The sequence below is a fragment of the Odocoileus virginianus genome, chromosome 7 (assembly GCF_023699985.2).
Source record: "Odocoileus virginianus isolate 20LAN1187 ecotype Illinois chromosome 7, Ovbor_1.2, whole genome shotgun sequence".
NCBI classification, from domain to species: Eukaryota; Metazoa; Chordata; class Mammalia; order Artiodactyla; family Cervidae; genus Odocoileus; species Odocoileus virginianus.
The window spans coordinates 23,481,404-23,499,223 of record NC_069680.1 but is presented as its reverse complement, the minus strand read 5'-3'; the positions used below and the strand labels follow the sequence as shown (position 1 = coordinate 23,499,223).

Here is a 17,820-nt window from a genome sequence, read left to right as displayed (position 1 = left end):
TTTTGTGATTTATATGCAGCACTTTACTTGAAAGATAGAGCCCAGTTCTGAGCTCTGACATTAGTACAATAAACTCTGTATAAACTGTGATGATTATTTTCTACATGAGAACGAGTTACTATGTGTGACCTCTTTTTAAAGGCTAGTTTACTCTTAAGTTTTTCCATACGTGACCAGTTGTAATGTTTTAAAGATATCAAGACATTGAAAAGGCCAATGCTGTGTGTTGAGGGGAGTGGGAGGTAGGGAGGTGTTGTAAGGTGAATAGGAAGATCTTTGCAGGGGTGAGTTGAAGGTTTAAACTCTTTGAAAATCCTTAAACTTCAGATGTGAATAGATGATGAGATTGCCTCAAAGGAGTATGACTGCCTTCAAGGCACCGCCTTCCCTTGGGAACTCACTGGTAGTTCAGTGGTTAGGACACAGCCCTTTCATTGCCAGCGGCCCGGGTTCAATCCCTGGTCAGAGAACTAAGATCCTGCATGCCCCTCACCTTCCAAAGAAGCCACCTCCCTCCCATCCCTCTAAGCCTTTTGACCTTGACCGAAATATGTTGCCTTCTTAGCGGACCCAAGTGAGCACACAATTAACTATAGATCCTAAATATTATAAAGGTTTCCAATTGAAAATCACTCACATCTGTAAAAGACCAGGAATCCTTTATATAATTAGCATAAATTCTGCATTTGCTTTTTTTTTTTTCATAGACACGAGTAAAATCATTTTAAATGGTATGTGATGTGCTTTCTGAGAACAGAAACTCTCCAAAGGAGCTTGGCCTTGAGAGCTAGACAAGGCAGGTTTGACTCTCTATGATCTACTGGTGCTGTGACCTTGGATTTGTTAGATAACCTCTCTGAGCCTCTCTTTCTTTATCTAAAAGTCTGTCTGATAATAAACATCTTGTAAGGGGGATCTTAAGGATTAAATGCAAATGGATGTAAAGCCATTACCGTAGTTGCTGGCAGATACTAGGTGCTCAGTGAATGCTCAGTTTCCTCCCTGCCCCACCCAGCTTCCTCCTTTATGTGAAAACCTGAGATAGGATGTCTAGTCAATATTTCAGGGATGTTTACCCTACCATATAGGATGACAAGTCTTCTGATGAGAGGTATTTACATTAATTAAAATAGAAAGGGAGCTCTTGGCCCTGGTTTTATCCAACCCTTTTTATTCTCTGGGGTATTTACAAGTCTGGACTTTAGAAATGTGATCCTTTTGCTGCTTGCAGTCCAGATAGTTCAGGGTTGACTTTTTTTTCCCTATCGAAAGAAGTCATTTGCAGCTATGTAATAATAGCGGGACGTGCGCTTCACAAAGAGCAGTGTATTTTCTCAGGGAGTTCTGTGTTTGGGGGCTTCCAGACGAAGGATTGTCAAAAGGCCCTATGAAGAAGGATGGAGAGAGACCCCCTGGCAGTCCAGTGGCTAGGACTTCATCCTTCCACTGCAAGGGGCACGATCCCTGGTTGGGGAACTAAGGTCCTGCCTGCTGTGTGGTTTGGCCAAAGACAAAGAAAGAAGGATGGAGAGAGGGTTTTGGGATTGGTTGGCGGGAAGGAGGGGTGTTGCATTTTCTGCCTGGGTCCTGGCCCTTGAGGGGTGTCCATAGCATGCTAAGACGGGCTTGCCAGGTTGGTCTGTGGTGGCTTCCTCCAGGCAGCCCGCTGGGCCTTCCTCAGTGCACAGGTGTCTGGACTTCCAGTCTTCATGGCAGGGGGCGGGTTATGGTACCCGCGGTACTGGGGGTGGAGGGCAGCCGGGTGGTTATTTGCACGTTACACTCCGAGGGGGTTACCGGACAGGACAGGTGGGGCGGGGGTATGGAGAATGAGGGTGTGAGTAGGGGTAGGGGTGGGGTCATAGTCTTTTTAGCCCATTCCTTCCTTGAGAGGATGAGAAGGCAGATGATAACAATAATTCTTATTGTCATCACATCTATTAAGTGCCTGCTGTGTGTTGGACCTTGTGCGAGATACCTTGACATATCATCTCTAATCTTTTTTCCCTTGTTTTATTGAGATATAATAGCACTGTTTAAGATGTACAGTGTTGTGATTTGACTTATATGTATTGTGAAATGATGACCACAGTAAGTTTAGCTAACATCCAACATCTCATATAGACACACACACACACAAAGAAAAAAGTTTTTTTCCCTTGTAATGAAAACACTCGGGATTTACTCTCAGTAACATTTATGTATACCAGCCATACGGCAGTGTTAACTGCAGTCATCATGTCTATGTTATATTCCTGGGACTTCTTTCTCTTGTAGCTGGAAATCTGTACCTTTGACCCACTTTCCTGTAGATCCTCCTCCCCGCACCGTCTCTAATCTTAATAATGCAGTGGACCCCAGCTATTCACATTCCCATTTATACGGATGAGACTCTTGACCTAGACTCTTGGAGATGAAATGATTCCTCCAAGACTCCATAGTTAGTGAGCACGGGCCCAGACCTTGGGGTCAGTTTATTGGTGCAGCAGAGATTCCCCAATGCATGCCTCTTTCCTGAGCAGGAGGGTCTTTTCCGGGATCCTCTGGGGGTTGCCTATTCCTGAATCTGTCATCTGCCTCTCTAACATGTAAGGACACTGCTGGCTAGTGCTGCTGCTTCTCATCTGTCCGCATATATTCCCCTAAAGCTATTTGAAGAAAAGTCGTGGCAGTAAAACCATTCCAGTAATTACTGCTTTGGGATTCTTCTGGAATGGCCTCTGGTGGTATGTCGCTTATCGGTAAGAAGCTAACCCTTTCTGCTACCCAGGAGACCAGAGGGTGGCTGCTCTGAGTCCCAGTTAGTGTCCTAGGCTGAGTCACATGGCGGGGAGTCAGGATGGGAAGGACTCACCCCCACGCAGCAGCTCCAGGCCATCCTGTTCTCCTTGTCCCGAGTGCACTGGGTGGTCTACCCTGGCACCTGCTCAGTGTTTAATTTTGGTTCTCTGTTTGACGTTGTGTTCTGCTTTTCTTGAGCGTTTTCTGATTGGAGATTGGGTTAAGGCCTACCTATGAGAATGCTGGTATTCCCAGGGCTCCGGCAACCTGCGGTCATGGACATAATGCATGCTGGGCCTGCTAATGTCAGAGACGAGGAAAGAAAAAAAAAGTACAAAATAAAAATAAAAGGGGGGAAAAATTCCAAGAATGAAAGGGCAGAAGCTCCAAACACCTACACTTCCTGCCGCCTTGGCCAGGAAGGATGTCCTAGGGGAAAAAAAGGCCGAGGAGCAGAGCCCTTTTTTAAAGCAAATAGAGTTCAGTTTGATGATTTTTTTTTTTTTTTTAAGTGGTCTCTGAGTGGTTCCAACTAGACGTGGGGGTGAATCAGGGCTGGTTCAGTCAGCCATACTTTGCACGGATCACCTGCTCGGCGGATGCAGAGGATGCCGGCATTCAGCAGGGGGGCTCTGTGTGGGGGAGAAGTTGTATGATGCATGGCGGGGAGGCAGCACCACAGCGTGTCCCCTCTGAACCTCAAAGCCCTGATGCAGCTGCAGCTTCCAGACTCGAGTGCTGTGGTGTGACTGTGGCACAGCTTTTGCATTGCAGCGTAATCGCTGTGGATGCATAGTTTGCCCCCCAATTAAGTTGAGACCCTACTGCGTCCTACTCTGCCAGGCTCAGTGGGGATAAGAGTGGCAAGCAAAAAAGTCTCAAGTCCTGTGGACTGGGGGATGGGGAGATGAGCCTTTGTCAAATAATTGCAAAAAAACTTGGGGGCCCTTCCGACCATTCTGAGGTGAAGGTCCTCAGAAGTAAAAGCATGGTGTGTCTCGAAGGCATTTAGGGGAGCCCCAAGGGGACCAGTGTGCTGGAGAGAAGACTGCAGGAGTAGGCCAGGCCAGGTGGGGTAGAGGCAGCCTGCTTGCCATGTCAGGGATTTTTCTGGGTCCCCCTCAGCTGTGCAGCCTCCTGAGGCTGGTCTTGAAGGCAGTGGGTACCCCCTTGGCAAACCCACCACACTGGCCCTCTAGTCAGTCCCAGCCGGACACGCTGGCCAGGTTGCTCTGTGCCCAGTTTGGCCATCATCCTGGCCTCTGCCCATCAGGTGAGAGGTTTTGTTGTAGTTGCTATTTAGTTGCTAAATTTTGTCCGACTCTTTGGGACCCCGTGGACTGCAGCCCACCAGGCTCCTCTGTCCATGGGATTTCCCAGGCAAGAATACTGGAGTGGGTTGCCATTTTCTCCTCCAGGGGATTTTCCTGACCCAGGGATCAAACTTGCATCTCCTGCATTGGCAGGAGGATTCTTTACCACTGAGCCACCTGTGCCCACAGTTAAAGTTATGGAGAGTGAGGAGGTTAGGGCCAGACCAAAGTTGGCACTTGGGTAGGTTGCTTCTTCTTTCCCCTTGTCTATCTGGAGCTGCAGTTTGTGTTTGACCCACATGGAAGCAGGGAGACGGCCCAGGAAGCCAGGGGGCCTGGACTGGGTAATGAAGACGATTCTACACCCATCCTGGGGGCCTTGCCTGGGGACTCAGAGGTTCGAATAACGCTTCCTCCTCGTGCCCTGGAGAGGGGTGAATAGTCTCCACTTAAGAAAGGACTTGGTATGCCCTTGTCCACATCTCGGGAAGCTAAGATACTGGGGAGCCTTGCACAGCCCTTCCCAGATCAGATGCTCTTGAGGGTTTTGAAAGGGGCTCTGTTGGGAGGTGGGTTTCCCCAGTGACTCAGCGGTCAAGAATCTGCCTGCAGTGTAGGGGACATTGGAGACTCGGGCTCAATCCCTGGGTTGGGAGGATTCCCCTGGAGGAGGAAATGGCAATCCACTTACAGTATTCTTGCCGGGAAGTCCCATGGACAGAGGAGCCTTGTGGGCTACAGTCTGTGGGGTCCCAAAGAGTTGGACAGGACTGAACGACTAAGCTCTCGCTCACGATGGCGAGGTAGAGACTCTTCAAAGTTTGTTTGTTTTCTTGAAGCCTTCACCTCCATGCAAATAGGCGGCTCAGGGTTGGGGAGAAAGGTTAACCACGGTGGCGCCTATCTTAATTTGGAATTTCCTGAATGAATGTGGTTTCAGTCCTCCAGCCCAGGATCCCCTAAGAGAGACTTTTCTCCGCAAATCACCGGAGAAAAGTGATCCCTGTCGCTTGTCCAGCCTCCCTGGGTCCTGCGGGGGCCCAGCCAGCTGGGGATGAGCCCTGCCCACTGCAGAGGCTCCCCGTCCCCTCTGACTTTAGCGGGACCTCTCCCAGGAGTCCTGATCCAGCTGCTCGCTGGAGACCCTGCAGTTGTGAATCTGTGCCTTTGCCCTGCGGTTGTGAATCTGTGCCTTTGCCCGAATGCAGTTGCTTCTCTGGCAGGGCCTGAACTTGCAGGGCCAGGGCCTCCAGATCAAACCCATGCAAATGAGGAGACCCATCTGTTTCCCAGTATCCAGCTGCTGTCCCTTCATTTGCAAATGGCTGGGATGCTGCTAGGGGAGGGAATGTGTCTGGGGACACATCTGCAGGCTCCGAACCGGTGTTGGAACTGGGGTCCTGCTGAGAGAAGAAAGGCCGAGCCCTTTTTGTAAACTTGCCGAACAATACCCCCAAAAGGTCCTGAGTTACAGATGCAGAAGGCAGTCTTGCCCTCCGGGAGGAACTCTTCACCTTCTCTTCCCCCTTGCCTCCCCGCCCCCACCCCCATTTGTCACGGGGGGTCACTTTCAGAGTATTCATGTATTCAGAATGTACTCACTGAGGGAGGGGCTGGGGAAAATGTCACTTTTGGACAGTGATCTGACTTTTAAGGGGCTTCTTGGTGGCTCAGGCGGTAAAGAATCTGCTCGCAATGCAGGAGACTGGAGTTCGATCCCTGGGTCAGGAAGATCCCCTGGAGAAGGGAATAGCAAGCCCCTCCAGTGTTCTTGCCTGGGAAATCCCATGGACAGAAGAGCCTGGCGGGCTACAGTCCATTGGGTCGCAGAGAGTCAGACATGACTGAAGCGACTAACACTTACAGTTTAAGGGACTTAGAAGGCAAATGTATCCAGTTGAATTGGCACTGGTTATTCACTTTATGTTAGTAACGGGCCCTGTGAGCCACAGGTAATGCTAAGGTGGAAAGCTGACCAACCGCCCCTGAAAACTTGTTTCTGGAATGTAGTCGGATTGCTGGCTTTGGAGCTTGCTGTCTGGAATGCTGGCCAATTACCCTACTCGCTGGAACCCAGGGCCTCAGGCATTCAGCATTTTTTTGTGGCCAGCCATGGTGTTGCCATTAGTCATCCTTGAGTGGAGCTGGGATCCTCTTTCTTAGGGAGTTCTGTGGGGGTTACTTTGCCCCCCCATACAAGTATCTCAGATTTGTTGGATGAATGAATAGTAAACGGTATTTTCATAAGCCACTGTCCTCTCCTTTACGAAAGGAATCAAATAGGTGTTGTACACGGCTGTTGATAACGGTGACTCTTACAGGATCTTTGAATGTTTAGGAACATTCCAGAAATCCCTGCTTCAATAACTTATATACATATGATGTGGTAGGTTTGTTCTTTTGAAAGAAAACTCTGTTTTAAAGTCAGGCAAATGCAAATTGAGGTTCCCACGTGATTTTTGTTGTTGTTCAGTTGCTCAGTCGTGTCCGACTCTTTGCAACCCCGTGGACTGAAGCACGCCAGGCTTCCTTGTCCTTCACCATCTTCTGGAGTTTGCTCAACTCATGTCGGTTGACATCCTATCATCTCGTCTTCCGTTGTCTCCTTCTCCTGCCTTCAATCCTACATGATTGGAAAAATATTAATAAAATCTGATGATCAGTCATATCAAGCTGTAGCCCACAAGCAGGAGCCTGGCCAGTGCTGAGGGGTAGGCAGAACACCCCTTGCTGGAGTTGGAGACTTCTCTCGGATGTACCCCCACTTACCAAAGGCCTTCGTAGGTACTCTCTGGTTTTGTCCCCGTGATGACCTTGACCCAGCCCAGAGGTAGCCAGTTCTACTAACCAGGACTCTGAGGCTCAGAGATGTGAAGGGGCTGCCCAAGTGGACCGGGTTCATCATTGCTACAGCAGGTCTCCAGCTTGTCCTGGGATCCTGGAGCTGGGCTTCTCATGAGACAGCCCTTGGTCCAGGAGCATCAGGGAGCTTGCAAGAAATCGAGAATCTCAGCCCCTACCTCAGGTCTCCTGGCCTAGGAACTTTGGAAGTGGGAAGCTTCCAGTGGAAGCCCTGGAAGCTATGTCTGGGTGATGTTCATGCAAAGTCTTTATGCAGAGTGCCCGCCCCAAGCTCTCCCTTGGAATGGGTGGGTGGGTGGAGACAGACGGTATTCTGTAGGAATATACTAGATGGAGAAACAAAGACCCAATGAAACAAAAAGATGGGAGCCATGCAGTCTGTCTTGGTGGGAATCAGAGGAGTTTTCACAGATGAGATATTTGAGCGGGGCTTTGAAGGCTGAATAGGAGTTTGCCATGCAGGGTACTGGGACCAGGGTTGTAGGTAGAGGGAACCGTGCCCATGTGAACAGACAAGCCTAAGCTGTGAGGGGGTGGGTGGAGAGACATCGAGGGCCAGGAGCAACCAAGGCCTTAGCCTGGGTAATGTTCTTTGGGTTTTGTCTTGTCAAAGTGTGGAGTGGTCTGTGCCCCCTGCCTTTTTTTTTTTTTTTAAAGTAGAGGTAAGATTTGCTTTTCAAAAGATTACTCTAGTGGCTCATGATGAACATGGGGCCGCCCACAGGTAACGGGTTGGGGGCCACTGCAGAGATCTTTCAGAGAGATGGCAGAGGTCTGCAGCAGTGGGCCGTGGGAGTGACGTCCGCCCTTGCTTTCTTTCTAGAGTTGTGAGTAGGGGCGCAGCTCTGCAGAGGCAGAGTGAATAGGGGGAAGAGCTTTGGGGATGAGAGGTGAGAGGGAGCATAGGGCCTTTAGGGCAGATGTGGAGCTTGAGTTGATGTCACGTGGTGACGCCATTCAGCAAGAGGCCAGCGGAGGAGGATGAGGTGGAAGGTTACCTGCTTGTTTTGGAGAGGACCTCGGTTGGCATCCAGGTAATGTGTTCCCTCAGGCAGGTGGAAATATGAACCTGCAAGCAGAGACTTGAGGGGCACTGATGTGTGGGGGTGGGAAGCGCTGCAGAGATGGTGATCAGAAAGTAGGCAAAAGGACCAGAGGAGCCAGGGATGGAAATCAGAACGTATCCACAGGTGTGGGGGTGGAGAAGGGGCTTCCAGAAGGGCAGGAAGACCTCAGTGCATGTTCCTGTTCTTGAGAACATGTGTGTGCACGCAGACACACACACAGGCCAATAGAAAACACAGTGCCGCTATAGATCAACGTGCACTAAACTGTGTGTTAGGGGCTCTCTTTCTATTGTCCCCACCCTTCCAAGTTGGGACAGTCTGGTTTAGGGGATGTTTCCTCCTTTCAGGATCAGCCAACTGCAGCTGAGGAATAAGGATTTCAACTGTAAGGGCTTCCCCACAGCTGGTACCTCTGAGTTCTCGCTAAGCGCTGGCCATTGTGCGTGGAGCTTTCCACGCGCTGCCTCATGGTCGTTCCTGGCCTGCAGGGGCAGAATAATGAACTGATGAGAAACCTGAGGGCCCTGTCCCAGGTCACATGATTTTCTAAGTGGCAGAGCTGAGATTTGGGCCTGTTCTAAGTCTGGTCCTTTTAACATCCCAGCCCGTCCTTGCCTTTTCTGAAGTCACCAGGGAGGGGACAGAAGTGAGGCCTCATGCTCGGCCTCAGGGGACAGCTCCAGGAGCCGGAGGAGCATCAGATGGGGAAGGTGGCCCCCCATTTTGTACAAGGAAGAGGGCTGCCTGGGGCCAAGGGCTGTCACCAGGACGCAGGAAGGAACGTGTTTTGGGGGTGCGGGTGGGCAGAGAGTACCGGAGATAATGTGTGTTCACTTTACAGATGAAGTCTTGGCAAGGCCACCCTTGACCTTAAAGAGGGAGCCAACAAGGCTCAGGCCAAGCCCCGTCATTCCTTCATCCCTATACCTCCTCACCAGGGCCCCCTCCTGCTCCCCCCGTCCCCCTTCCTGCTTGCGGTGATACAAATACAAAACCTTCCACTGAGAAAAAGAGGGAGATTTTCCAGTGGTCTTGGTCAGTCTGCAGGGCCAGCTTTTTGATGATGTGGTTTTCCCTGGAACAGCATGCTTGAGGAAGCCCAGGTTTTGAGAAGGGCCAGCCTCCTTCTCTGTGTCTGGCAGGCGTGTTTCCAGAAGGCAGGAGGCTTGGGCCCTGGACGGCCAGGTGGCCGAGCACATAAACTCCCTGTCCGTCTGACCTGGGCAGGGGGAGCTCCTCCGACATGAATAGTGCCCGTTTTGGCTTCCTGGGCAGTAGATCATCTAATGGCTTATCTCTCTGGGAAATGGTTTTAGAAGAGAGGGCTCAAGTTTGAAGTTCTTGCTCAACCAAAGCTGCCAATATCTGGGGACCTTCTGCAGATGGTTCTGTTTTGATACTCACCTCCTGGTGGTTCAGTGGGAACCTCCTGAATGGTTTTTTGCTCTAATGTTTGATGCACATATTGTGACCGGGAGAAAAAAAATCTTTTTGTGTCGCTCTTTCTTCCTATCGGAGAGCACTATAATGAATAGTGTAAAACACTGGATCAAGGGAGTGGATATTTCTACATTTTGGGTCCAAATATTAGGCGATAATGGTGACTCTTAAATGGTGCTTTTTTAAGGCACTTGGCCTATTTATGCATTTATTTTCTCATAGGCAGCAACAAATATCCTTTCTTTTCAGACTCAGAGAGCTGTTTGCCCTGTTTCTCAAAGACAGACCTAAATTATAGGAGGGGTGTGCCTAAATATATAATTTTTAATGGTTACCATATTGGAAGCATTAGCCATCATCCCGTCTGATCAGGGGGAATGCGAGCCAGGCTAGAGTTTCTGGAACAGTCAAGCTTCTGTGGCAGAGGCAGCTATTTATTAGTGGTCGTCCTGGCCCCCATGATACCCACAGGGAGAGTGTTAAGTCCTGACGTGAGTCTAGAAGACACCCCAACCACGGGCTGGAAAGAGGAGACTGCAGCCTGTTTACTTCTCCCATGTTCCAGGGCTTTGAATTCTTTGGGGCCCCCATTTTTATGTTGGCAGTATTTCTTGAGGTAGAGAACTTTCATCTTTATATTGTGCAGAGTATTTGTGTCTCCCTTCCCACCCCGAAGGAACAAGTAGTACCCAGGCCTTATAAGGCCTCCGTTTGATGTGCGGATTTTGTCTTCTGCAAGCCCATTCTTGTAAAGGCGAAGCTTCGAGGCTGTCTGAGCTGAAAACAGCCAGCTCTGCTGCTGCTCTCTGGCCGTCTGCAGGGCCCCCGTGCTGGGGAACGCGAGGGTGGTCACTCCACGAGGGGGATCCCGGGGCCTTTAGATCTTTCTGAAGCTAGGCTTGGATGCCACCTCGATGGAAACTGTGCTGCAGAAAAGTGGGGGCTACGCTCTTCCAAAGTCCCTGTGCTCTAAGACGCCACGGGTCACTGGAAAGTGATGCCGGGTGTCTGTCTGTCTGGACCGCGTCCAGCTGGTGAAAAGCACTTTGGCAGTGCTGTGTATGTGAGGCGGTTCTGTGTTCCGCGCCTATGGACAGAACGCGGGGTATGGCCAGTTCATACTTCTTGCCAGGACTGGGGTGTGGCCATGGCGGGCCATCGTGAACCGGAGGGCGAGTCTGGATCAGACGCTTGCCTGCTGTGTGCCCCGTGGGCTGCCACATTTGCAGCTCCATCCCGGGTGTCTCTCTGGCAAGACGGCGGCAGCCCCACCGCACTGATGTTTGTTCCTCTCGTGCAAGGTGGCAGACTGTCCGGAGGGCATCAGGGAACCAAGGCTGTGTTTCTATTCTCGCCCCCAATGTGGTGTTGTAGTTCCCAGGGGAGCCCCCGCGCCCACACCCTCTTGTAGGACATCCCTTGCTCTCTCTCCTTCCCTCCTTGTCTCGCAGAGGGATCTGTTCAGGCGTTTCTGTTTCTTTCTCCCTGTCATCCACTTTTTCTGGAGGAGTGTGTTAAGGGTTTGGATGCCTCTGACTTTCTGAGATGGAGAGACCTCTTGGGGGACCCCTCCGCCCGCCCCACATCCTTGAAGCTGTGATCATCCTGACCTTTGAAAAGACACTGGTCCCAAGGAAACCCCAGAAAAGGGTGCATTTGTGCAGTGTGACATAGTTTGTTGTCCCTGTGTCATACGCCGCTTTTTTCTTCCTTAAGAGTTTAAACCTGTCATCCGTTCTGCACGACGCGATTGGACGGGGCAAGACGCAGGCTTCCCATCTGTTCCCTGTTTGCATTTGGGCGCCATTTCAAAAACCACACGGGAAAAGTTTATAGGCAAACATTATAAAAAGTGACAGTCTGAAGTGCTGCTATGGCTGGTTTGGCAGCGTCAAGTGTTACCTGAAATAGCTCCCCGTTCCAAACGCGCTCGCTGCTTCAATTGTCTCAAGACGGCCTCCTGATGACACCAGGGAAGAATTCAGCTGGGCGAAGAATTCAGCAGCGAAGTCCCAGAAACCACAGCCTGTTCTGCCTTTTGCAAGACTTCCCCGCTCTGGTCGCCTCCAGCCAGGACTCCTGTCCCCGTGTGGATTTCCTGAGCGGTAGAGCGGGTGACGTCAGCGTGATGTCACACCTCTGCTCCGTTTGATGTCACATCTCTTCTCTTTGCAGTCAGCGGCCCCTCAGTTCTAAATTCCAGTAGTTCCCAGGGTTCAGGGCTCTGGAGTTTCTTAGGTGTGGGAAGGAGATGGCGCTCCAGCAGGAATCACACGCTGACCATAAAGCCGAGGCAGCTGTTATTCACCCTGTTCACTTTTTGCCAAGCTGTAAGGCTGCCTGTCTCTCTCATGTTTTCATATCAGATCAGTCCTTTATTGGAAAGCAGCTGCGTGATAAGATGCCGCTGGCGCTTCTCAAGTGTTTGAAACTCATGGGGAGAAAGTTCAGGTGATGCAACCTAAGGTGCACCAGTGAGCTGTCCCCGCTGGCCGTGCGCTCAGCAAGTAGGAACAAGGGCCTCTTCGTCCTCCCAGAAGGTAGACTTGGCGCCTTGTTTGTTGGGCGCTCTTAGCTGCGGGAGGAACTCCAGCGCTGGGGCGAGTGTCCCAGCCTTCTTGCTTCGTTGTGGATTGTCGTTTAGATTACGAAAGAAGAGACATTTTCTGCCTGTGGAAACTCCTGAAAGCACTTGCTGTGTAGCAAGTGGCTTCTGGAACCTTCTCCCGTCGTGTTTTGGTCAGAACAGAGGAGGGAAGTGTTGGACCGTGCTCCCTGTGATTTCTCCCCTACTCTGTGTAAAAGAGTAAAAAGTATGCTACATCACCAGAAAAAAACAAATGCCGGAACTGGTAATACTGCTGTAAAAGGTATGGTTTAAATCTCCCAGGGAGTACTCTGCCCATGTCAACCGTCCTGTTTTATAGAGCAGGCGGTGTGACTTGGTGATGTGTCATTGGAAGGTGGTCGCATCAAAGGTAAAGAGGTGGGTAGGGTCCCGCAGATGCAGCATTGCTGCTCTGGGGGGATCTGGTCCATTGTCCCCTCCGAGCAAGAGGAGGGCAGTACCACTGTGGCGGTGTCTGCGGAGCACTCGGGAGCACCTGCCGGGGAGTCACCTGGAGATGGCAGCCCCAGAAGGGAAGCCAAGCCCCAGGGGCCACGTGGGAGGGGCAGGGAGAGAACTGCCTCCACTGAGCCAGTCTGGGTCCCTGCTAAGTGTCTGTGTTCTTGGCATCTTGGCCTGGGATGGCTTTGATGCAGGACCGTGCAAGCTGGGCCACAGGAGCTGTTGGGTGGCCTGGGAGGGGCTGGGTGTGTTGTTCTGCCCCTTCCCACCATAGGCCCCACTTGCCCATCCTCCCTGACTCTTTAACCCCTTCTTCCCTCTTCCCCTCTTTCTAGTTATCCACCCATCCTCCCTAAGATGTGTTTGATGTCCTCCTAGATTGTGCGGGAGTATCACAGGATTCTGCTGGGGTTCTCCAAAGATGCCTCGGACCCTCAGATGAGCCTGTTGTGAAATAATCAGCTGGGGAGGGAGGAACACACGCTTTCTGAATTTCCCATGGGAGTAGTTAATGGTTTCACACCTTGAAGGTAGATGGCTTTGTTTTATAAATGAACATCCTCACCTTATTGATGTATTTTGGGGAATTATTTTACTATCCTTGAAGCTGATCATGTCATTGGAAAGCTGGGTGATAGTTTTCACCTGATTTTCTTGGAAATTAAAATCACTCTTAATAGCTCATCACCTTATCAGTCCTTTTGAGCTGGGAGCCCATCGTTAGCAACATCATTTTATATCCACATATCCATATATTCTAAGTTGGTAAAGATTCCGCCTGCAATGCAGGAGACCTCAGTTCAATTCCTAGGTTGGGAAGATCTACTGGAGAAGGGATAGGCTACTCACTTCAGGATTCTTGGGCTTCCCTTGTGGCTCAACTGGTAAAGAATCCACCTGCAATGTGGGAGACCTGGGTTTGTTCCCTCGGTTGGGAAGATTCCCCTGGAGAAGGAAAAGGCTACCTATTCCAGTATTCTGGCCTGGAGAATTCCATAGACTACAGTCCATGGGGTCGCAAAGAGTCGGACATGATTAAGCAACTTTCACTTTCATAAATCCAGGTAGTCTCTTGACTAGCCTCTGAAAAGGGTGGTGCTTGCAATCTTGGTGGTGTCGTCAGTCTTGAAGAGTGATAGTGATGGTGACTGGCCCCATCAGTTATAGTTGGAAGATCAGGTTCATATTGGATGGCTCGCTGGAGTCTCAAAATAATATCCTATTTGGGGGCCTTCGTGAGCTTAAGCAGGAACAGAGTGGACTTGGAACTCTGGGTGTCATCTTTTTCTCATGCAGGTTGCTGTTTGGTCTGTAAGTCATGTTCGTCCGCTCTCTGCAGCCCCGTGGCCTGTAGCATGCCAGCTTCCTCTGTCCTCCACTAGCATCTCCTGTGCATCCAGCCTGAATAGGGTGTGGTCCTCCTCCTGCAGCAGCATGTAGTGATGACTTTGGTGATATTGGTCCAGCATCTTTGATGCCCCAGGTTTCAGCAAGACTTTGTGGTTTGCCTGTTTCAGATGATTCTTAATGAAAATACTTTTCTTTGAGAAATCATAATTCTCCCTTTTGTCTGGGAGAGAGATTTTTCTGCATCATAACCGCAAGTGTCTTGCCTTTTTTTTCCTTAAAAACAAAAACAAAAAACTGTCTTAGAGTCTTCCTGTGCCTCCATTAAGTAGTTACATGGCTTTCCCTTATCCGAGGGCCCGGGGGACAGATCAGAGCAGGATGGGCCACGTGGGTCCCGGGCTCTCCGTTAAGGGAGGGAAGTGTTGCTGCTCTGTCCAGCTGTTTCCTTGCTCAGTCATCTCTTGATGACCATTTCTGGCTCAGAGGAAAGCAAATTCCACAACATTCTTGGTGACATGCTGATCGTTCAGTGTTGGTCCTAGTAAATAGCAATTATTTTATAACTCAGGCTGAGGCAGTGTCAATTCATTCTAACATTGTGGGTGCTGTTTCTGTAATCAGTTGTGGGAGACCCGGGACTCAAATGATGTCTGATCCTGGCTTTGACCAGCTGTAAAAGGGGTGGGCCACATGGCCTTGAGAGGCTTGTCAGTTGCAACGTTGTGTGGCCCTGACTCTAGGATGCAGGAAGTGAGAGATGGTCTGAGATTTGGGGCCAAACGGACTTCTTTGTTCTCCTCCTCTTCCCCTCTTCTCTACATTTCTCTTCCCATACCTTTTCTGCTCAGGATCCAGAGTTATTAGTCATTGAATTTAGCAGCATTATGACTTAAACAGCCTTAGGAGGCCTCATCTGAGGACCTTCCAACTAAGTTCACAGCGGTATCTTTGAAGCATTATTTTGCCCTTCCCTTCTCTCTAGAGAATTCTTCTCTGATGATCGTACACAACAGAAGCTGGGGAATTTTCTGTAAAGGGCAAGACTGTTAATACTTTAGGCTCTGCAGGTCATCGGGTCTCTGTTTCAACCACAGGTCTGTCAGCTGTCGTATCACAGCAGCCCTGGACCTTGTGTACCGATGAGCATGTCTGTGCACCTGTACAACTTTGTTTACAAAAACAGGCTCTGGGCTGGGTTTGGCCCCAGGGACTGTGTGGTTTGCCAACTCCTGTTCTGGAGTCCAGAGCCTGCCTCTCTGGATGTGCCCCTAACATGCTGTATTTCTTACTCCTAACACTCGGGACCATGCCACAGACTTTATAGTTTCGTAGATTTTGTATTTGTTATCTGTCACCCCACTGTAATTAATCACCCACAAGTGCAGGGAGTATTTTTGTTGCTGTTTGCTTCTGGAGCATCCAGGATAAAAGCATGTGGCCCATAGTAGGTGTTCAGTAAAATAATTGTTGACTGCAAAAAAAACAAGCATTTGAAATGTAACCTGCTTGCCAGTTGGGGCCTTCTGCCCTTGTTTGGTGGTGTAAGTTTTTCCAGGTTGAATATGACTTCTGTTTTCTTGCTTTTGCTGTGATTACCCCTTTATGTTCCCATCCCGTTCAGTGTCTGGGCTCTTCCTGGTGTGGTGGCCTTGGGGGGTGCCCCCTGGGGAGCCCTGGCCCTCCACAGTGGGTGGGGGGTGGGGGTGGGGGACGGATTTCGAGAACCTGATGTGTGTGGCCCTAGCTTGTTCTTGGACCCTGGCACTGAAACAGGAAGTAACTGTATTTCAGTCTTATGTGGGACCCTTGTCCAGACCACACTTAAGGACAAAACAATTTCCTTGTGATGCTGCCCAGACTCGGAGCCATCCCAGAGCTGGGAGGCTTTGTGCTTTCTGGGCCTGGGACTCCGGGTACCATTCATAGTGCTTTCTGTGAAGGATGAAAGCCAATTCATGGACTCTCGTGGGTCCCAGCCGGCGGCTCTGGCTCTTCTCCTTAAAGACGCATGCTTCCTCCTCACTCTGTTTGCAGAGGCTTGGTCCTCCTGGGCCTGATTCGCCCTGCATGTTTGTGGATCGTGTGCATGCTCAGTCATGTCCAGCTCTTTGCGGCCCCATGGACTGTGGCCCAGCAGGCTTCTCTGTCCATGGGATTCTCCAGGCAAGAATACTGGAGTGGGTTGCCGTGCCCTCCTCCAGGGCATCTTCCCAACCCAGACACACGTCTCTTGTGTGTCTCCAGCACTGCAGGTGGATTCTTTACCTCTTGAGTCACTGAGACCGTTATCCGATTTGTAACAGTCACCTTCCATGTGCCTGCCTGGGGCAGGGGAGGGGCTCACTAAGAGCCAGAGACCTCAGCCCTTCCTCTGGGATCTTGGGCATCTCCTCGGGGGATGGGACAAGTCCATCAGGAATGTGGCCCGTCCCCAGGAGCCTGTGAAGAGGGGAGACCCACTTTGTTCTGTGCCAGGGTGGCTGGAGGCAGGCTCTCATCCAGGAGAGCCTGCGTGATCCGGGTGTGAAGGATGGGCGGGGTTCAGTGGGGAGGCAAGGGAGAAAGGAGAAGCTCTAAAGGAGACAAGGCAGAAGAAGGCCGAGGAGACTGGAACCCGGGCTGTGTGGTGCGGGCTGGGCAGCAGCGAGGGGTCCAGCTCTCCAGATGGAGCACCAGGCCTGCAGCCCTCCGCACCTTCTTCGGATCCATTTAAGTGCGATTTAAGATCCATTTAAGTGGGCTTCCCTGCTGGCTCAAACGGTAAAGAGTCTGCCGCAATGCGGGAGACCTGGGTTCGATCCCTGGGTCGGGAAGATCCCCTGGAGAAGGAAATGGCAGCCCACTCCAGTACTCTTGCCTGGAAAATTCCACGGACAGAGAAGCCTGGCGGGCTACAGTCCACAGGGTCACAAAGAGCTGGACACGACTGAGCGACTACCACACACAGTGCCATGGGGGCCGCCCCTCAGCTCCCTGGGGCCTGCTTTGTCTTTTGGGTTTTGATGTGAAGGCCTCCAGGTTTTTATCATTTTAAGGAAAACAGTGTGTCCCAGCTCGGCCAGCACAGAAGTAAGTCTCCCAGACCAGCAGTGTTCTGAGCCTGAGAAACTGAGGCATTTCTTTTTAAGAAGCTCAGATTTGTAACACGGGAAGTCAGCACACACAAATAGGGAGAGGTGTGTGTACACAGTCAACACAGTCATGTGGAATGAAACCATTTGTGAAACACACGTTTATAAATTAAAAATGCCTCAACGCTAGACTTTCCCAGGTGTCGCGTGGGTAAGCAGGCGTTGGATTAACAGTCGACTTCAAAGTTGTACTGTGTCCTTGCCAGTTGGGTTTTGGGTTTGTGCTGAGCGCTCTACGGTTTGTTGGGGACTCAGTGGGGCAGCTTTCGCTGGGTGCTTCCTCCGGTTGGTTTCAGACACTGCTCTGCTCCTTGGTGAGGCAGCTTCCTAGGGTACAAGGAGGGGCAGACAGACACCCCTGGGGCCACTTGCGAAAAGAGAAAACAGCCTGTGAACTGCCTCTCCTGGGAGTCAAGGGGCCTCCACTGACCTTTGTTGGACGTTCTCTCCTTTTCCTCTTTTCCCATCTGTCTCCATCTTCTCTCTCCCGCCTTTCTGCAGAGCCACCAACCAAATACCAAATCTCCCAACCAGAAGTTTACGTGGCTGCGCCCCGGGAGTCGCTAGAGTTGCGCTGCCTGTTGCGAGATGCCGCCGTGATCAGTTGGACTAAGGATGGGGTGCACTTGGGGCCCAACAATAGGACAGTGCTTATTGGGGAGTATTTGCAGATAAAAGGTGCCACGCCTAGAGACTCCGGCCTCTATGCTTGTACTGCTGCTAGGAACGTAGACAGTGAGACTGTCTACTTCATGGTCAATGTCACAGGTGAGTTGGCCTGCCAGCCCTCCGCTTTCTCTTTCCCG

At 50.8% G+C, this 17,820-nt stretch overlaps 1 protein-coding gene across 15 annotated transcripts in view; it reads left to right on the top strand.

The window, feature by feature from the left end:
• The window catches only part of FGFR2 (fibroblast growth factor receptor 2), a 103,762-nt gene that overhangs the window by 10,720 nt on the left and 75,222 nt on the right, over nucleotides 1–17,820 (top strand). For 8 of the 15 annotated variants that reach the window (XM_070470301.1, XM_070470297.1, XM_020910911.2 and 5 more), the window contains exon 3: nucleotides 17,516–17,782. The exons of the other annotated variants lie outside the window; for them this stretch is intronic. In XM_070470301.1, coding sequence (XP_070326402.1) covers nucleotides 17,516–17,782 — 267 coding nt within the window. The remainder of the gene's footprint in view (nucleotides 1–17,515; nucleotides 17,783–17,820) is intronic. 15 annotated transcript variants of the gene reach the window in all.